The sequence below is a fragment of the Musca vetustissima genome, unplaced genomic scaffold (genome assembly GCF_032173495.1).
Source record: "Musca vetustissima isolate MV318-11 ecotype Yass unplaced genomic scaffold, APGP_CSIRO_Mvet_v1 utg30815, whole genome shotgun sequence".
In the NCBI taxonomy this organism is placed as follows: domain Eukaryota; kingdom Metazoa; phylum Arthropoda; class Insecta; order Diptera; family Muscidae; genus Musca; species Musca vetustissima.
The window spans coordinates 23,215-43,272 of record NW_026873000.1 but is presented as its reverse complement, the minus strand read 5'-3'; the positions used below and the strand labels follow the sequence as shown (position 1 = coordinate 43,272).

General features: G+C 34.4%; 1 protein-coding gene across 1 annotated transcript in view; it reads left to right on the top strand.

Moving 5' to 3' along the window:
* Positions 1 to 214: 214 nt before the first annotated feature.
* Positions 215 to 20,058, top strand: part of LOC133322049 (nuclear cap-binding protein subunit 1) — a 35,514-nt gene continuing 15,670 nt past the window's right edge. The window contains exons 1-3 of the mRNA XM_061531119.1: positions 215 to 258; positions 386 to 1,724; positions 1,809 to 1,912. Coding sequence (XP_061387103.1) covers positions 216 to 258; positions 386 to 1,724; positions 1,809 to 1,912 — 1,486 coding nt within the window. The 5' untranslated portion in view covers position 215. The remainder of the gene's footprint in view (positions 259 to 385; positions 1,725 to 1,808; positions 1,913 to 20,058) is intronic.

The following is a 20,058-nucleotide window of genomic DNA, read 5'->3' as shown; positions in this document are numbered from 1 at the left end:
CAGCCACAAATTTCGATAAAACGATTATCTGTTATTTAAAATCGATTAGTCAAATATCGACCTAGATACCCCTAAGGTCGAAACAAAAGCATTTTCGTTCGTGTTGGGAAAAAGAATTAGCTTGAAAGCGTTTAATACGGTCTAGTTTCAGATATAAAAATAAATAAAGATTTCAGGATTTTCCACGATCTTCAGAGCTACAGGAAGGAATTAACATGAATCGCAGACGGCATCATGATGGAGACGAAGATGGATATGGTAAGTTAGTTAGAAGTTGAAATATGAGAGTGGTGGCACCACACAGCAAGTGTGCCACCCGGCAGCCTATTTGAAGAACATGCAAATTTCCAAAACGTTGATCTTTATCAATTTGTTCCAATTTTAGAGCATCGCAATCGTAAACGTCGCCGTGTTTCCGAGAATCAAGAAATTGAAGATCGTTTGGAATCACTGATTTTGCGTGTTGGCGAACGTAGCACATCCTCGGTTGAATCAAATTTGGAGGGCCTTGTTTCGGTATTGGAAGCAGATTTGGGCACCTTCCGTTTGAAAATCTTGCGTATTCTCTCCGATTGTGCCGTAAAAATGCCTGAGAAGTGTACCATCTACACGACACTGGTGGGTCTATTGAATGCCAAAAATTACAAGTTTGGCGGTGAATTTGTCGATCACATGGTCAAGATATTCAAGGAGTCACTGAAACAGTGCAAATGGAATAGTGCACGTTACTCGCTGCGCTTTTTGGCCGATTTGGTGAATTGTCATGTCATTTCGGCTTCGTCGCTTTTGCAATTGTTGGATACCATGATTGATGTATCCAATGAGGATACAGTACCACAAGTACGACGTGATTGGTATGTGTTTGCTGTCCTCTCCACCCTGCCATGGGTTGGTCGTGATTTATACGAAAAGAAGGAGTCTTCATTGGAGTCGTTGTTGCTACGCATTGAAGTGTATCTTAACAAACGGTCGAAGAAACATCATAACGCCTTGCGTGTTTGGTCTGTGGATGCACCACATCCCCAGGAAGAATATTTGGATTGTTTGTGGGCCCAAATTCGCAAATTACGTCAAGACAATTGGGCCGAGAAACACATTCAACGTCCCTACTTGTCATTCGATTCCATATTGTGTGAAGCTCTGCAACACAACTTGCCGCAGATTGTACCACCACCACATCACGAATCATATGAATATCCCATGCCATGGGTTGTCTATCGTATGTTCGATTACACAGATTGTCCCGATGGTCCCAATTTACCCGGTGCCCATTCGATTGAACGTTTCCTAATCGAAGAACATTTGCATCACATCATTGAAATGCATCATAAAGAGCGAAAAGATTGTGCTGCCCAGCTATTGGCATTCCCCTATAAAAATAAAGTACCCCTCGAATATTGTATTGTAGAAGTTATATTCGCTGAACTATTCCATATGCCGACACCACGTTATTTGGATATTGTCTACGGTTCAATTCTCATTGAATTGTGTAAATTACACCCGGCCACCTTGCCCCAGGTGTTGGCTCAAGCTACGGAAATTTTGTTTATGCGTATCGATTCGATGAACACATCATGTTTTGATCGTTTCGTTAATTGGTTCTCATATCATTTGAGTAATTTCAAATTTACATGGTCATGGGAAGAATGGGATAGTTGTTTGCTATTGGATATGGAGCATCCACGTCCCAAATTTATACAGGAGGTTTTGCAGAAGTGTTTGAGGTAAATATAAATTTACAGTTGTAATTATTATTTTGAGAAAATATTTATGTTTGTACATATATATTTTGTGTGTGTTTTATATAGATTGTCATATCATCAACGTATTGTCGAAATGATGCCTGAAACATATGGTAAATTATTACCCGTTCAACCAGCACCAAATTACAAATATGCATCTGAAGAAGCTGGTAAGTCAAAGCGAATTATAAATAAGTTTATTAAAATGCAAAAACGACAACAAATTTGAAATAGTTATTACAGCCCAACCGAACTAAAATGTATTGACAATATAAAAAACAAAAATTATTTAGAGACATTCACCTGAACGCAAAGTATATAATGATGTAGCAAATCTTAAAGAAATCTGCTAAATATGTATACGACATGGTGAAATTAAAAAAACCAGTCGGTATTGCCGACAGATGTCTATGCGGAGATCTACGGAATTACCATACACAGATTTTAGGGTCCCATTTTCGGACACGATCTAGGTTTGGTAAACGTAATACGATTTGCAAAGTTTGGATCCAATGGGACATTCCATTCGTTTGATATTGAATTAAATTTTCAAAATACATTGTGGTGGAGGTAGTAGAAGGCGTGTACCAATGGGTCTCATTTTTAGACTTGATTTTGATAAAAATTTTACGATGTGGAAAGTTTGTGTATAATCGGACATTCCATTCGCTTAATATGGATATTGTTAAGAATCGTGTTCGTCCTCAATGTGTTGGTCTAAAATAATGCGAGATGTGTGTTCTTCATACGTTGGGTCACCCGAACTTGCTGTTCCGGCTGGGAAGTTACCGCTTGAATATTTGACATGAAAACATACCCTACATGGATATTCTGTTCCTCAACGCCACCCCACCAACACAATTGCCAGACGCATTCTCACAAATGTGTGTGGGGCTATGCAAAATCTGATATTGTCCTTGACATAATTCAGATAATTTTCTAATATTTTAATGTTACACAAATTATAAAAATTATTTAGTTCATAAAATATTTATTTAATAAATAATTATCAATATATGTATATCAAAGTTCGTTGTTCTTAAAATTCACAAGCCTGTTTTAAGAACTTTCGATGTCTATAAAAACTTAATATTTACACAATACTTTTTTATTTTCCAAAAAGCTAACCATTTCGGATTTAAATTCTTTTCTATTTTTCCTTCTTACAAAGATTTTACTTCATTATCAGCATCGTTAATATCCAATGGTATTTCTTCACCATTTTCACCAACTTTATAGCTAATCGATTTCTGAGTCAATACCTCATAGGTTTCAGAGACACTTGTTGTGGCCGGCGGCAATGTGGCATCTACCAACAATGAAGACATTGTAGTGCTACTAGTGCTGGACTCCTCTAACATTGCAACATTATCCAAAGTGTTGTCAGGTTGTTTTTCCGTTGTGGTGGTGGACACCGATTGTGGATTGTTGTTGTTGTCCACCTTGGTTATTTCACGTATGGTGGCTTGTTGTTGGGCAAACGAGGAGGTGGGGTTATGTCTTCCAATATTTTTTAGACTCAATGCCTTGCCGGTGGCTTCTTTACGTCTTGGCTTCCATTTTAATACTGGTTTCTCAGTTGTGGTGGTACTGAAAGTTAAACGTTTATTGGTATTACGATAACGACTGAGGGATTTCAAAGGAGTTTCTGTGGTGGAGGTGGAAACAAATTGTTTTTGTTCCTTCAATAAGTTTGTTGTGCTGCTGCTGCTCATTGTTGTTGAGGCCGAAGTAGTGGTTTGTAATTCCTTTTCCGTGGTCACTCGTGTGGAAAATAGTTTCGGTTTGGCAGTTGTACTGGATGTAAGTTTGGTTACTTTTACCCTTACCCTTTTGCCCCGCACCGATATGGGTTTGGATTTTGGTGTTGCTGCCAAAGTTGCTTTATTGGCTTCAGATTCACTTTCAATGTGATTATCGGTTGTGGAAATTTTAACGGTTGTTGTTGTTGACGGTTGACTGGTACTTTGTTCTAAACGTTTTGGGACCTCAGCAGCTGTAGTTGTTTCATGTTCGTCGTTAATGTCAGCATCGAAGTTACCCTGCTCATCATGTCGACTGGTCTCATAGGAGTTTTGCAAATTATAATTTTGTTGTGGTGCCGGAACTTGAGCTTCTATCGATTCTGAATGTTGTTTGGAGGTATCATCTGGTCTTTCCGCATCTTGGAAAGAATGTTGAGAAGGAACTTCATACTGGAATAAGAATTTTTATTTGAATTTAAATAGAAATATTAATTTAAATTCTCTTTCAGACTTACATGTTGCGGTTCTTCCAATTGTGGTTCTTGAGATTCTTCTTCCGGCACCGGTACATAAGTTACCTGGTCTTCTTGATTGTCATCTACATTGGCGTATAAGGGATCGGGTTCGGAATAACGTATGGGCTCCTCCTCCATAGGTTGACTCTGTATAAAAGGTTTACTGTGGGGTGTGGGAATATCGATTTTATCTTCTTCCACGGCAGCCGGATAAATTGCTATGGGGGCATGAACGGTTGTATATTGCTGTTGTTGGACATATGGTTGATGCTGCTGTGGCTGCTGGTGGTAATAATGTTGTTGTTGTCGTTGTTGATATTGTGGTTTACGCAGGGGCGGAACGGGAGTTACATGAACCACACGATGTTGTTCTATTTCGCCAATCGGAAATACAAATTTTTGTGGTGCAGGTGGGGTATTTGTAAAGTGTTGTTGATGATGTTGCAACTGTTGCTCCTGATGTTGTTGATGGTTTTGTTGTTGTTGCTGTTGTACTTGATATTGTTGCTGCAAAATTTGTTGCGCCAAAACAATATGAGGCTTGTGTTCTTCATATGCTGGGGTCACCTGAACTTGCGGTTGCGGCTCAGGTGTTACAACTTGAACATTTGACTTGTACACATCGGCTGAATGGATATTCTGTTCCACATCTCTTCCACCACCGCCCCCACCAACACGATTACCCGCCGCATTATGTTCACCACTATCACTTGAATTCGTCATAAAAAAATGATGATGGTAATGATGGGTTATTACCGGACTCAATACTTCCTTAGATGAAGTGACATGTTCATGGGATTGATAATATTCGGGGATCTTGGTATATTCCTGGCCGTGGATGAAGTGGTGACCACCTGCTGGTATAAATTCCTGAGGATGATGATGTTGTTGGGGTATATTTTGTGGTGCCGCTATCACACCGGGAGCTGTATAGACTTCCGGACGTGGAAAATGTATTTGTTGTTCCACAATACCATTTATGTGGGGTCGGAATGTTGTTGGATATTTGGGATAGAGATTAGGCTTGCCAAACATCATTGTCAGTAAATTGGGAAATAACTCAATTTTGGGTGAAGCCTTGGGCCCATAACTTCCCTTGTAATATTCACCAATATTCAATTGATCTGGCAATGGTGGCCCTACATTACTCAAATGAGGATGGACCTGTTGCTGATGATGTCCAGTCGGAGGTGGTGGCCTATAAATACCCCTTAGAAATGTTGATTGGGGCATGGGAGTAATTTGCGAATGTTGCTGCTGATGTTGATGGTGTTGACTTGGACCAGGATTAAATTGTCGTATATTTCTCGAACCATCATAACGACGTTCCACAAAATCCTCATCATCTACATTCGCCTGACCCAGTGATTTCAATTTATTAAAACTATGCGGATAATCATCTTCTTTTTGTATAAATGTTTGTATATTATTCGACGTTTTCTGTCCCTGCTGTCCACTATTATCGATAGCTGTCCTCTTATTCGGTCCACCACGCACCACTGTTTCACTTGGTGTTGTCGCCGTCATTGGACTAACACTATATTTAATTTCATAATGAAATTTACGATCTACGTCACGATGTCGTATCTTTTGAACATGCCATGTTGCCACCATTTTATTTTCTCGAGCACACACATAATCACAGTTGCCCTCAACAAATCGATAGGTACCATTCGCCAACGATTCTAGGCGTCCCTGTGCCAGTGTAACAATATCACCAAAACGTGAGTCAATAGGTTTAGCGGTGCGCAGATAGGGGGATTTTAAAAATTCATTATATTCACGAACTTTGCTGAAATGAAAGTGATTGGATTTTAAGGTGTGATTAGAGATTCAGAATTATCTATAAGTTAGGATTTAAAGTTAATAAATAACAATCTGAAATAGAGGGCATTGTTCTTAAAAATAGGACTGCTGCATAAATATAAGCGAGAGATTTTTATTAGCGTAACATTTCTTTCAAACTCAAATTAAGTTCGAAGATTTGGAAGGTCGGTCTACTTTTTCTGGCACCACCCCCACAAAATGATCAAAATTTTAACCATACCTGTATATTGTTGAGAGATGGGACTTATCTGTCCACACCTTCTATTCCTTCCCCAAAAAGGTAAAGATTTTGAAACTTTGTTATTTCAATCACAATGTTGTGGAATGTCCGATTTTAACCAAACTTTGCACACCGTAATATTTCTTACAAAATTCAATCAAGATTGAAAATGAGGCCCACTCTTTCTGGTACCTCCCACACAAAAATTAAAAATTAATTTTCTAATTTCATGCGAACTGAGCATTCGATTTAAACCAAGCATTGCACATCCTAATGCATTTATCAAACTTATATAATGTTTTAATGTGGTACTTATCAGTTTAGTTCTTGTAGTACCTCCCTTAAAAGGGTCAAATTTGTATTATAAGTAAAGGTGTGAAATGTTAAGAATTTGATATGCAGCAAAGATGGATAATCTAACAGAACAATTATTCCATTGCAATTTTCAAACTGTAAGAAAAGCTACACAGAAGATTATGATTTGGATTTTGAGTCCGCTGATGAGGATGTAGAGGATGCCACTATAGATCAACCTATTATTAACGTAGACACAGAAATTCGCCGGTCTGAAAGACTAAAGAAAGTCTCCTCTGAATTATAAGCCGATTGTCAAAAACGCAGTAAGTGAAATCGAAAATTCTCCAAATTCTCTACCCTACCTACGTATCACACGAAGACAATGTCTTATTGCTTACTAGCATATGCCCGCAACTTCGTTAGCGAGTGGGGGAATTATTTAAAAACCAATATTGACCGCAACAGAAATCTAGCTCTATACTAATTTAGATATCATTTATTGCCCTTTGTACTCTTGTAATACTTATTTCGAATAAATCCACATTTCAAACATTGCTTAACCCAAATCCAAATTTGATAACCAATGTCAGCATTCCAGCTCTATCGGTTCACTCTAGATCCAATTTGTACCAAATTTAGTGCCACGATTTAGTAGACTTTTCCAAAACTTCCTACCTACCCAAATCCAACACCCCTACAGTAATCCTAACTCCAAATGTCAATATTCCAGCTTGATCGGTTCCCCTAACTCTAAATTTGGTACCATTTAATACACATTAGTACGAATTTTCAGATTTAGTACACATACCCCGATGCTACACTCCAACAGTAACCATATTTCGAAATTTCAGCATTCCAGCTCTATCGGTTCACTCAAATCCACATTTGGTACCATTTTGTACACATTAGTACTAATTCTCAAAACTTTCTATATATCCCAATTCTACATATCAACAGTGACCCCAACCCAAAATTTCACAATTCCAGCTCTATTGGTTCACCCAAAATTTAAATTGTACCAAAATTTTAAGATTCCAGCTCAATCGGTTCACCCACATTCGCATTTGGTACCATTTAGTACAAATTTCCAAAACTTCCTACATGGGTTCACTCAAAATTTAAATTGTACCAAATTTAGTTCACATTAGTAGGAATATACAAAACTTGCTAAATAGCTAATTTCAACCCCCCAACAATGATCCTAACTCCAAATGTCAAGATAACAGCTCTATTGGTTCACCCAAATCCAAATTTTGTACCATTTTTGTACACATTAGTACGAATTTCCAAAATGTCGAACATACACCAATCCTACACCCCAACAATAATCTTAACTCCAAATTTCATTGTTCCAGCTCTATCGGTTCACTCAAATCCAAATTGTACCAATTATAGTACGATTTCGTACTTTTCGTACACATAAGTAAAAAATTCCCAAAACTACGTGCATATCCCAATCTTACACTCCAACGGTAATGTTAATTTAAATTTTCAGGATTCCAGCTCGATTTGTACCTCCAAATCAAATTTGTAAGAAATATAGTACCATATAGTACTTTTCGTACACATGAGTACACGCTTTCAAAATCATCTCCTTATATCGACCCTACTTCTCAAGCCTAATTCGCATTCCAAATTTAAAACTTTTCGCTCTTTCCATTCACATGCTACGAAATTGTACCAAATTTAGTACATTTTAGTACTTTTCGGATACATATAGTTCGAATTTCCAAAAAAATCAGACACCCGATCGTGGTTATCACATTGAAACCAATGGAAATGTACAGAAGAACCAAGACTGGAAAAGCACGTCACGTTCGGTGCAGCTCACACATCAATGCTTGTGTATGAGATTTTGGCAAAAAAAAGGTTAACATGCCTCAACCACTGTATTCATCGGAATTGACAACCCGGTAGGACAAAATAGTTAGTTATGAATAAATAAAAAAAATCGACTTTTATCGGAAAGTGCAAAACGGCTAACGACTGCTATTAGTCCGTGCAAATTCAAAAATCACGAAAACTTAGTAAAACAGTACAAAAGAGTGCTTATATATTGTAGCTAATATGATTAATCACTTGATTTATTAATTTTATAAACTATATTATGAAATAATATCATTTCATTCGAAATAGTCTAAATTTCCTAATTATAATTATGAGAAATATAATTATATAATTTCTCTATTGTGTTAGTATTAATCAGCGTTTTGTTTATGCCATTGCGTGTATGTAGAAAATTTAAAATTGCAAAAACAAAAAAAAAATAGAAATGGCAAAATATATGTCATGTTTGAAAACAAAAGACTTAAGACACAAACTTGTTGGGGCTTATGGGAACATTTGAACACTCCTCAGAAGGAAATATTCGTTGTTTGTTTCTCTCGATGTTTTTCATTTCTATCAAACATAGGCTCAAACTAAAGTACAAAACCAACAAAGAAAAATATTGGTCAGCAGGATGTTACATTTTCATCTTTCCTCCATATCTTTCTTCCACAACATATTATTACACATTCCACACCGTTCAAATGTGCATGTATGCAAATTTATTACGACGTCATATTTTGCTGCCGTCTCATTTTTTGGCTTTCATAACACGTGTAGAGTTTAAACAGCCAGTCAGTCAGTCACTCACCCAAGTACCAGCATACAATCTTTCTCCTTTCTAACAAACAAAAATTCAATCTAAATCACAAACCACAGAAAAAAACATCATCATACATAGATCTTACCTGAAATTACCGGTAATAATGCCATTTGGTGCATTTGTAAAAAGTGTTAAATACGTAACATGTTTCAATGTACGTTCCCATGGCCGCGTAGCAGCTGCCACATCACTGCTACTGTTACTCTTGCCACTGTTGACGAGGGGCGATGTTGTTGCATCAGCGTTGTTAGCATTTTCATCATCGTAGTAAATACGCTTGCCACTTAATTGTAGGCCTTGTTTGGGTGTCAGCACTAAATCACGATTGACTATACTCAGCACACAATTGACCTGAAAAAATAACGAATTACTTTACTTTATTGTCAATTTATGAAATATATAATAAAGTTATAATTGGATATTGAACTTTTTTTGGAAATCAATCAGTATATTGTGTTAGAGTGTAACTTTGCCAAATTTGTTCAAAAGGTATTGCGAATTTACTATATCTTAAACAAGTAAAAACATCGTTAACCCATTTATAATAGATTTAACAAAAAACTTTATGGTGATGTAAAATTCTAGTATATGATAGCTTTTTATTTAAACTCAAACTTATTTAAAAATTGATTTCAAAGTAACAGGAACGAGTATAATAACTTTTTTTATACTTTTGTTTTAAATTTTCATCATCCTTTTGTCACAATTTCTACTAAAAAGGGCAACTACGGACATTAACCTCGATTTTTTTTTGCATCTAAGTATATTTTATGCCATGTACATTAGACGACTTGTCAAAGTTAACATACTTTTTAAATATTTGTGGGACATTCATTGGTATGAATGAAGTTTCCAACACTATGGAAGTTCGGACTGTCCAAACTTTTTATACTCTCCGCCATGAGGTAGATTATTAATAGTGCCTAAATTCGATCGGAACATTTGAATGGACCTTTGTCATACTAAGCTGCTGCAGTGGAAATCAAAATACCAAAGTACCAAAGGATGGAAAATAGGGTTGGCATCTTGAACATACCGAAAAATAATAAATGACGATAAAAAAATGTCTGAAAATCCTCAAAATACGTTAACATATTTCACACGGTGATTTGACACCCAATGAGAAACCTAGTAAACCTTATATCTATGCACACTAATAAATTCCGTATAGACTGTAGTTTACAATGAGCCATCGGATTCGGCTGAAATCTTTACCATAATTAGATCTCATAATGTATTCGCGGGAAACACATCCGAATTTTTGTCAACCAATTAAACTTTTTTTATTAATTTCTCTTTCGAGATGAGCTACATGATCGGTGTAGCAATGAAAAGGAAAGCCAGAGAGATACTACAATTCCCACCATTATGCGGCGCGTTTCGCCGTTGGTTAAGCGGCTCATCAGGCATATTGGACAATGTGGCTTACAAATGTCGTTACTTGATAAGTTGTATTTATGTCGAATATTGTTGCGAAATTGCATCTACGAATTAAATTCAACCGTGTCAAGGTCGGACATTTGACATCACACCAGAACATTCATTTTCAGAGCAGATTTTTCTTGTAATGACGGACTTTTTTTCCACACAGACTACAATATTTTTTCTTCAATGGTATACAACTGCATATTGTGCAATTAAACTTTAATTTTTGAAAACTAAAAACATTGCATTGAGCCAACTGGATCCGGTGTTAGAACCGTTTAACGTTTGAAGTCGTAAAAATGGTTAAACCATACCACCACCAAGGATCGGGTAATAGTGGAAAGGTCACGTCTTTGAAAATCCTATATAAATATGATTACCGAATACTAATTGATGTTTTAACCCCATATGGTTTTAGAGCTTATATTTAATATACTGCTAACAGATATACATTCTTTGGATTTCATATGTCAAGACCTGAATATGGACGATACATATGGAAACAAAAATCTAAAAAATTCAAATGTTTGGTAAAGTTATGAGCTTTTCAATATAGAGAAGAGGGCAAGAATGTGTACAGTACTAATTTGGGTATACAGTCCAAATTATTTAAATCGCTTCGTATTCGAATTGTACAAATTCGGTCAGCATAATTATTTTTGATTCCTGCAAAAAATAACATAGAGAATAATTTAAGATGATTTTTCCATCTATTTTGCATTTGGTTTTCTTGATACTGGACTTTTATTTTTCAGAAATAATGTACTGTATCTCCTGAATGCAAGGATGTAGCGATGCCAAATTTGGTTCATATCCTATTTAGGATAGTTGCATTGAATCTGTGAACAGTAACAGTATGCTTACGGAAGAATAAAACTAAATTGCGGTGAATATTCTAAAATAAAAAATAAGCCTTAAGAAAAGACTAAAGTGAAAGAAAAAGAAGAACTGAAGGAAAAATAAAATCCTCAGATTTAAAAGAAAATCGTGTAGAGGTGAACAATATATTATTGTGATTCACAAGATTCTGCCCAACGATCGCTACGTTATAGAAGATATTGGGAATTGTCAAATTACGCAAATTCCCTATGATGGTGTAATAGAAGCATGCAATACCAGACATTGGAAAACCGACGACTCTTGTATGATTCCCAAGGCTGCTCTGCCTAGTAGTAGAATTGTTTATATTATATATGTTGTTAATGGTCAAGTTATCTCATGTTGTACAAGTGGTGGTATCATCCACCCCTCTTTTCAACCTAACCTAATGGTCAAGTGACTGGGTCGGTCACTACCATCAGGTTGACCAAGCTGTAGTAGAATATATTAAGGAAATAAGCTATTGTAATAAGATGATTACTGAATACTAATTGATATTGTAAAATGCAACCATGTTACGATGTATGACAAGAACAGAGAAAAGATGATGATATAAAAGAAGACGCCACTCATTCGAGTGACGCTTTAAAGCTTACATTAACGACATTTTTGTAGAATATTTAAATGTTTACAAATATCTTGTTCTGTAATATTTAGTTCAAGTCTCAAAAAAATATTAATAAATAACTACAAAAAATACGCACAAGGACAAGGATTCGAGATAGAAGGATGATACAAGGTCGTGATGTTTTTGAGCACACGCGTAGGTAGGTAGCTTAGTTATGCTTCCTGAATGAGAATTGCCACCCTCATGGACATTCCAGCACTATAATGAACCCAAGCAAATAACTAGGAGTATTAAAAAATGTACACCGCAAACAAGGATCTCCATTCTTTTGAATACTTGTAGATGATTATTTAATGCAAAATCGGAAAATTTTCCGAAATGCATACAAAAACTTATTTGTGCAATTCCTTAACTATATTAATATATGGGTGATTACAACGAAACCGGTATGACATTGTTACTATCTTCTTTATTTTGGTATATTTAATTTACAACATCAATTTACAAAGAGTGATTTAAGCAGATATATTTAATTGTAACAAACTGGCATAAAAGGAAATTTAATAATATTTTAAGTAAAACCAGTAAGGAAAGTAGTAAAGTCGGACTGGGCCGACTCTATGATACCCTTCACCACTTTAGGGATATTCTACATATGTATATTTACAGATGTCGTCTTTTCGAAAGATCATTGACATGAAATTGGACGAACTTAAATATGCGATCTTTAACTATAAGTAAACCGACTAACATCAATCTATTTCATACTCTGTAAATAGATTTTAAGCAAACTTTACGCACGCTATTTGGTATGATTCACTGTTTAAAATGTAATATCAATCAGGCCATTGATTATTTGGTTTACAATCAACATTAATAGGTCGAAATTATATATGGAAGCTATACTATATCTAAATCTGAACCAATTTCAAGGAAACTTGCCGAGATTATACTAATTTCAGTACGTTTTGCCAATCGGCCTAGCTATGGGTCTTTAGTACACCATTTACTTAAAATCGGACGAATGTATATATAGGAGCTATATGTAAATCTGAACCAATTTCCAGAAAACTTGATACACGAAAGGTGAAGTTACTAACTTCAGTACATTGCACAAAATCGTGTGCGGTTCGGCCAATCTTTGGGGTCTTTAGTGAACAATTTACATTAAATCGGACGAAAATATATATTGGAGCTATATCTAAATCTGAACCGATTTTCACGAAACTTAGCACACATCATTCTAGACCTAATTCAGTACGCTGTGCCAAATTTCATGCAAATCGAAAGGTATATAGAAGCTTTGGTGCACCATTTACATAAAATCGGACAAAACTATATATGGGAGCTATATCTAAATTTGAACCGATTTTCACGAAACTTAACACACATCATTCTGGACCTAATTCAGTACACTATGCCAAAATTTTCCAATTTCAATAGACGGACGGTCTGTAGATGTTAAATAGTAAACAAAGTACAGGTCGCACTTATCATCCGATTTGGATGAAATTTGGCACAAGTCACTTATTTGGCCCAAGACGAACCCTATTGAAATTGGGACATGCATAAATCGACTCAGAAAGTGATTCTATGCATATTCTCAAAAGGAACCATGTGTCTATCTCGTTTCCTTTTGCCTGTTACAAACATATGCACAAAGACATAATACCCTGTACCACAGTGTGGTGAAGGGTATAAAAAGCAGATTGAACATCTGCTTTGTGTATTATATACCGTATACTTTTGTGTAGGGTCAATTAACAAAATATTTTCTTCATGGATTATTATAAACTTTGTTCCATATCATTTCCATTATAATTTTGTTTGATATAAATATATTTATTAGTAACGGGTGTGACACAGTCTCAATCTAGATGAGTAATAATACAATTTTAACTCCTTCCTTCACAAAATGTCTTTTGATATTGAATGTAGTCCAACACGTTTGGTTTACAGTTATTTAAAGCTTGGTCTTTCTTTGTATGACATATGTGTACCTCTTGCCTGCTATATCACGATAAAAAAAAAGACTTAAAGAAACCTGACTTCCTTCTCAAAAAGTCCAACGATTTTATATTATTTTATTAGATCATTCCACTAATAAGTAGTCTTCTGATTTTTATTGGTCGTGGCTCAAATCGATGTATTCTTCTTCATGACACTTTACAGCAACAGTGTCTTCAAATAATTCATTAGCGAAGTTGAAATCGAGATTCCCGAGATCGAGCTTTCAAGGGATTATGAGAAGGAATCCATATACTTTGTATTTATTTTTTCGGATTAAAGCTGCATAACGCTTTGGTATTGGTATGATTGTGACTTCTGCACATTCAAAACTGTAGAGACCCCTTTAGTCTCTAGTTCCGCGTTGGAACATTTTTAACTGAGATTTTATCAGCGCTTTTCACAATAACACGTTCGATATTTTGGGTGCGTTTATTAAACGATTTGCCTGTAATTTGATATTTCGAGTTCTCATTTGGGTATAAACGTTGTTAATATTGATTCAATTTTTAGGGTATCGGCCATAGAACGATATGATATTTTGGGGAGTTTGGGCATGACGTATTTTTAAGCCGAATTGTCTATATTTTAATATTTAAGGTTTTTGTTGGGTGTCAAATCTTCCTAGCCAAAATTTATAATTTCCCCCGCATAAAAATTTCGATCGGTTTTAGGTATTTTGAATATCCATCTCAAGGTGTGATAACGACTCGTTCGTACTGTTTTGGCCATCAAAGTACATATATGGAAGTTGAGCAGGATTCGTCCTTGCAACATTTCTTTTATTTCAACGCAATCAAATAATATATATTATTAATTAAAAAATCGAAATCTTAAAAAAATTAACAGTTTTTAAGCAAAAACGACTATAACACCTTAAATGCTTTTTTAGTTGCAAAGGTTTTAACCTCTACTGTAAACAGGATTTCAACAGGATTTGTCCTTGACACAGTTGTTTCATTTCAATGTCATGTATATTACTAAAAACATGCGGACCGATATGCTTAAATCAATTTCGACATTTGAAGCATCAAAGACTTAAAACACAGGCGTGTACATTTAATAAACAATTTGGATTGACAAATATCGAAAAGTCTGGAAACTTCAATTTACTAAAAACTCCGACTTCAGAATTGGCGGATTTTCAGGAAATATTTATAAATTTATTAAAGCCACATAATTTGTATACATTGGTGGTATATCCTTCATAAACGTAAAATTGTGTTATGTTATGTCCGATGTAATATTTTTTTCTTCATATCCTTGAAAACGATCAATTTACAAATAATACTATTTATGTATTCTCGTAAAATTTATTTTTCTTATTTATTTCACATATGTTAAATTAATTATATTCTTTTAAAAGAAAATGACCACTTACAATTGAAAATATTAACAAAACTGTAATTAGTGTTGAAGATTTTTTAAACACAATTTGGTAATCCATTGTCCAAAATTGTGCATTGATTCTGTTTGTAACAAATTTTATTTTAATTAGCTAATTATAGGATCAAATTTATTTATTTATTAATAAAACATTTATTTAAACACACAATATTTCTAATTAAATTTCATAATTCCTTGTCATAAAATAATCGCACACACACGCAATTAATTTTTGTCTAATTAGAGCAATGAAAACGATTGCTTATTTTTGTTTTTTTTTTTTTTTTATTAAAACGCACTTAAAATTTTTCGTTTCGGGGTTTCAGTTTTGAAAACGACCTGTCGCAACGCGCATATAACAACAACTGAAATATTAAGCCACTCAACAGGCCATAATAAAATGTTCCGTTGCGTTCGGTTGGTTGGGTTTTGGATTTTCTCGAAGACTAGGAAAAAAAACTAAACAACCGCCAAAAACAATTGCGCTGCTGCAAATAAAATTTGCGGGGGAAAATAGTCTATTTGGTGTTCACTTCTTTTGGAAAATCTAATGTTATTTTGGGAGAGTAGAGTACAACTGCGTATAACTGCAACACCGCAGCAACTTTTTTGATGAGTAGCTACTCATCTATGGTTAATGTAACCCAGACAAAAGGGACACAATAACAACAACGATTGTATTTTATAGTTCGCAATCCAATCAGTGTTGTTTTTGCCAAAAATGAAATGCCCCTTTAACTTAGTGATGGATAGCTTTAATCATTTGGCAATGAATTTATAGCTAAAACTGTTTACAAAATAGAGAATAAAATTGTATTAGACAATTTATTGTTTCGTATTTACATTGAACATAATTATTGTTAATTTAATTTTCGGGTCAGTAGTTTCATGATTTCATGTGAACGTAACATAAATAATGGGTTTTCTGGGGAAGCAATGCAAAAATCAGGGAAGACCTCAATGGATATCTTATATGGAACAGCTCAACCTCAAGGGAGGCCTCAACGGAGATTTCTTTACAGAGAAGGACTGAACATTCGTCTTCTATATACCTCAATGGAGGGTTTTTACAAATTAGATATAAGGGACAACGTTTTGGAAATCCCCAATATAACGTTTCCCCCGGTATTCTGTGTTTTGAATGTTTAGCCTATGTTTAATGGAAGTAGCTGTAATTTAACATTACCAGTTCTTGTAAGTTAAAAAACATTGTTTTCAATGCAGGTCCATTTTCTAGGCGAGATCCATTGTCATTGGTGCACTATGACAATTCGAGCTCTAAAACATTTGCACAGACAATTTGTTGATCAATACGAATTTATTTATTTATAAAATATTTCTCCAAAATAATTTTTGTGATACATTTTTTCATAATCACTGGTAATTAGACGTTTTGTCGGTGTTCCTAGCCATTTTTTATATTATGTCTTTGTGCTTATGTTTGTAACAGGCAAAATGAAACGAGATAGACACATGGTTCCTTTTGAGAATATGCATAGAATCATTTTCTGTCCGTCCGTCCGTCTGTAGATGTTAAATTGTAAACAAAGTGCAGGTCGCATTTATGATCCGATTTGGATGAAATTTGACACAGCTCACTTATTTGGCCCAAGGGCGAACCCTATTAAATTAAAAAAAAAACGGATCAGATTTAGATATAGCTCCCATATATAGTTTCGTCCGATTTTATGTAAATGGTGCACCAAAGTCTCTATATATCTTTCGATTTGCACAAAAAAGTATTAGGTCCAGAATGGTGTGTGCTGGGTTTTGTGAAAATCAGTATAATATTCGTCCGATTTAAGGTAAATGGGGCTCCAAAGTCACTATATATCTTACGATTTCCACGAAAATTGGGTCAGAATTGACGTGTGCTAAGTTTCATGAAAATCGGTGCAGATTTGGATATAGCTTCCATATATAGTTTCGCCCGATTTTAGATAAATGGTGCAACAAAGTCCCTGAAAATCATTAGAAATCATTCAAAGACCCTGAAAATCTATAGATTTGCACGAATTTTGACATAGCGTACTGAATTAAGTCTAGAATGACGTGTGGTAAGTTTTGGGAAAATCGGTTCAGATTTAGATATAGCTCCCATATATAGTTTCGCCCGATTTTATGTAAATGGTGCATCAAAGTCCCTATATATCTTTCGATTTTGGTATAGTGTACCGAATTAAGTCTAGAATGATGTGTGCGAAGTTTCGTGAAAATCGGTTCAGATTTACATACACCTCCTACTTATATTTTCGTCCGATTTTAAGTAAATGGAGCACTAAAGATCAGATATAGATATAGCATAGCTTCCATATATAATTTCGACTTATTCATGTTAATTCTACACCAAATAATCAATGGATGTCTGATTGAGATTAATTTTTAAACAGTGCAGCATACTGAATAGAGTGTATCAAATTTGCTTTAAATCGATTTAAAAAATTTAGCATAGGTTGCAGAATGACATGTGTAGGTATTGATGTTAGTCGGTTTATATATGGATAAAGATCACATATTTATGTTCGTTCAATTTCATGTCAATTTTCCTTAAAAAAGGCCACGTCTTTTAGGATACATATGTAGAATATACCCAAAGTGGTGAAGGGTATCATATAGTCGGCCCATTTTTTGCAGTATATTAAAATTGAAAACCAGACATATTATGGTAATAAAATCCATTTAAAATGATCAATAAGAATCGAAATGGATGTAGAAAACAAAACATAATAATTATAACAGTAAAAATAACTACAATTTTTGAGGTCATCTACAAACAGATGTAGAGTTGCTTTAGTTTTGTCCAAAGAAAAAATTTAAACTCAAAAAAAAACCCAACACGATATCTTTATTTTTGAAAAAGTTATGCGGCATTTATTAACCTTGCAATTTTAGTTGTTTTAGTTTTGGTCACCATGAGAAGTCTTTGTAAATGTAGAAGACCTCAACGCAAGCCTTTAAACAAACATACAAAACCTCAAGGAAGGTATTCTTATATAGAAGACCTCATGGAAGGTATTCTTATGTATACAGGACCTCATCCGAGTTCTTATTACATAAAAGACCTCAACATAGGTCTCCTTTATAGATGGCTTCATTGGAGCTCTTATTATAAAATACCTTAATGGATGTCATCTTTAGGCAGAACACCTCAAGACAAATTTTTATATAGAAGACATTAAGGTATGTCCTCCTATATATAAAAACTGTATGGAAGTTCTTCCTATATAGATTAGACCTCATGGGAACTCGTATTTGTAGAAAATCTCAAGAGAGTTATTCTATAAAAATGAAGGTAGAAATTCTAATATATATAATAGCTCAAGGGAGGATTTTTATAAATAGAAGAACTTAAGGGAAGTTTTCTTTTTTAAAGATCCGCCCTTTTTATTACCAAACATCAACAAGAAAAATTGGTGTTCAACGATGTTCGATTCCGTTGAAACGTTAAAACCATGGCTTGCAGGTCTCCCAATCGGAGTGGAAAATTTTCTTCAACAATTGGTTTAAGTCAATGAAAAATGTTATAAATCATACTGAAAAACAAGCATCATAGAAGGTCTCCCTATTTATAGAAAAAAGTCCTTCCTGGCATTCTAATATATAAGACATGAAGAAAAATATATTTATGTAGAATGCATTCTTTGGTATCCTTCTTTGCAAAAGTTAACCCACTTAAATCATTTTCAAGGTTAGTAAAAAATAAACATTATCTTATTTTAATTTGTTGCAATTACCACAAAATCAACTACTAATTTCCATACTAATCACACAGTTTGGCTACTCAGCTTGTCTTTTTCTTATGACAAAACACACAACTCTCCTAGTTGATTCAACTGTCCATCCTCAAAGTCTTTCAAGGTCTTTGGATGTCTTTAGCCTCAAAAAATTGCTAATTTGCTTTATTAAATTAGGGAAAGACAAACAGAAGATTGTGTTACAATTATTGAAATCCAAGAAAACAGAAAAATATTCACATAAATTGAAATCCGCACAAAGCTAAATTACATTATTCTTCAACTCCAAAATCGTGCTTCTTCTATTGTCCACTATTTTCCCGACAATGTCAACTAATTAGCGTTGTTACAATGAATGAAAAAAAACGTACGAAGACGACATGATTTTGCACTAACTATTCGTTGTTGTAGATAATCTTTTTCTTCTCTTCTTGGGTATATCTTTGGTATGGAATTTTATTTTACATTGTGTTTTAGAGTCAATTAGAGAAATAATTCCCAAAACCTTAATCTTTGACATCAACATCATTGTATACCGGCATAAAAATATTGTTTTCCAAACATTAGCCTTCTATAGGGGTTTTTGTTTGTTTGGTTTGTTTTCAATTAACATTTTCTAGTTGTGAGACGAAGAAGATACCAAACTATGTAGCAGAATTTCATATGTTGCATACACTGAAAAAAAATTTATTTATTTTTATATTTTCGATGATGGGATGTTCTTTTTTTAATAAAAAAAATATTTATAGGTCGTAATTACATATACATTGGTGGTCAAAACTAAAGCAACAAAAATTGCAAAGTTACTAAATGCCGCATAACTTTTTTCAAAAATATAGATATCGTGTTTGTTTTTACAGGTACTATATTTACTAAAAACAAAAGCATTAATGCAAAATTCATTATAAAATAAATTAACATTTATGTATAAGGGAATTGCCTCAATTTTTGCTGGGACAAAACTAAAGCAACTCTACAGTTCAAACAGATGAGCTCTAAAATGTTGGTTAATTTTACCATTATAAATACTATGTTTTGGTTTCTACACCTATATCGATTCTTA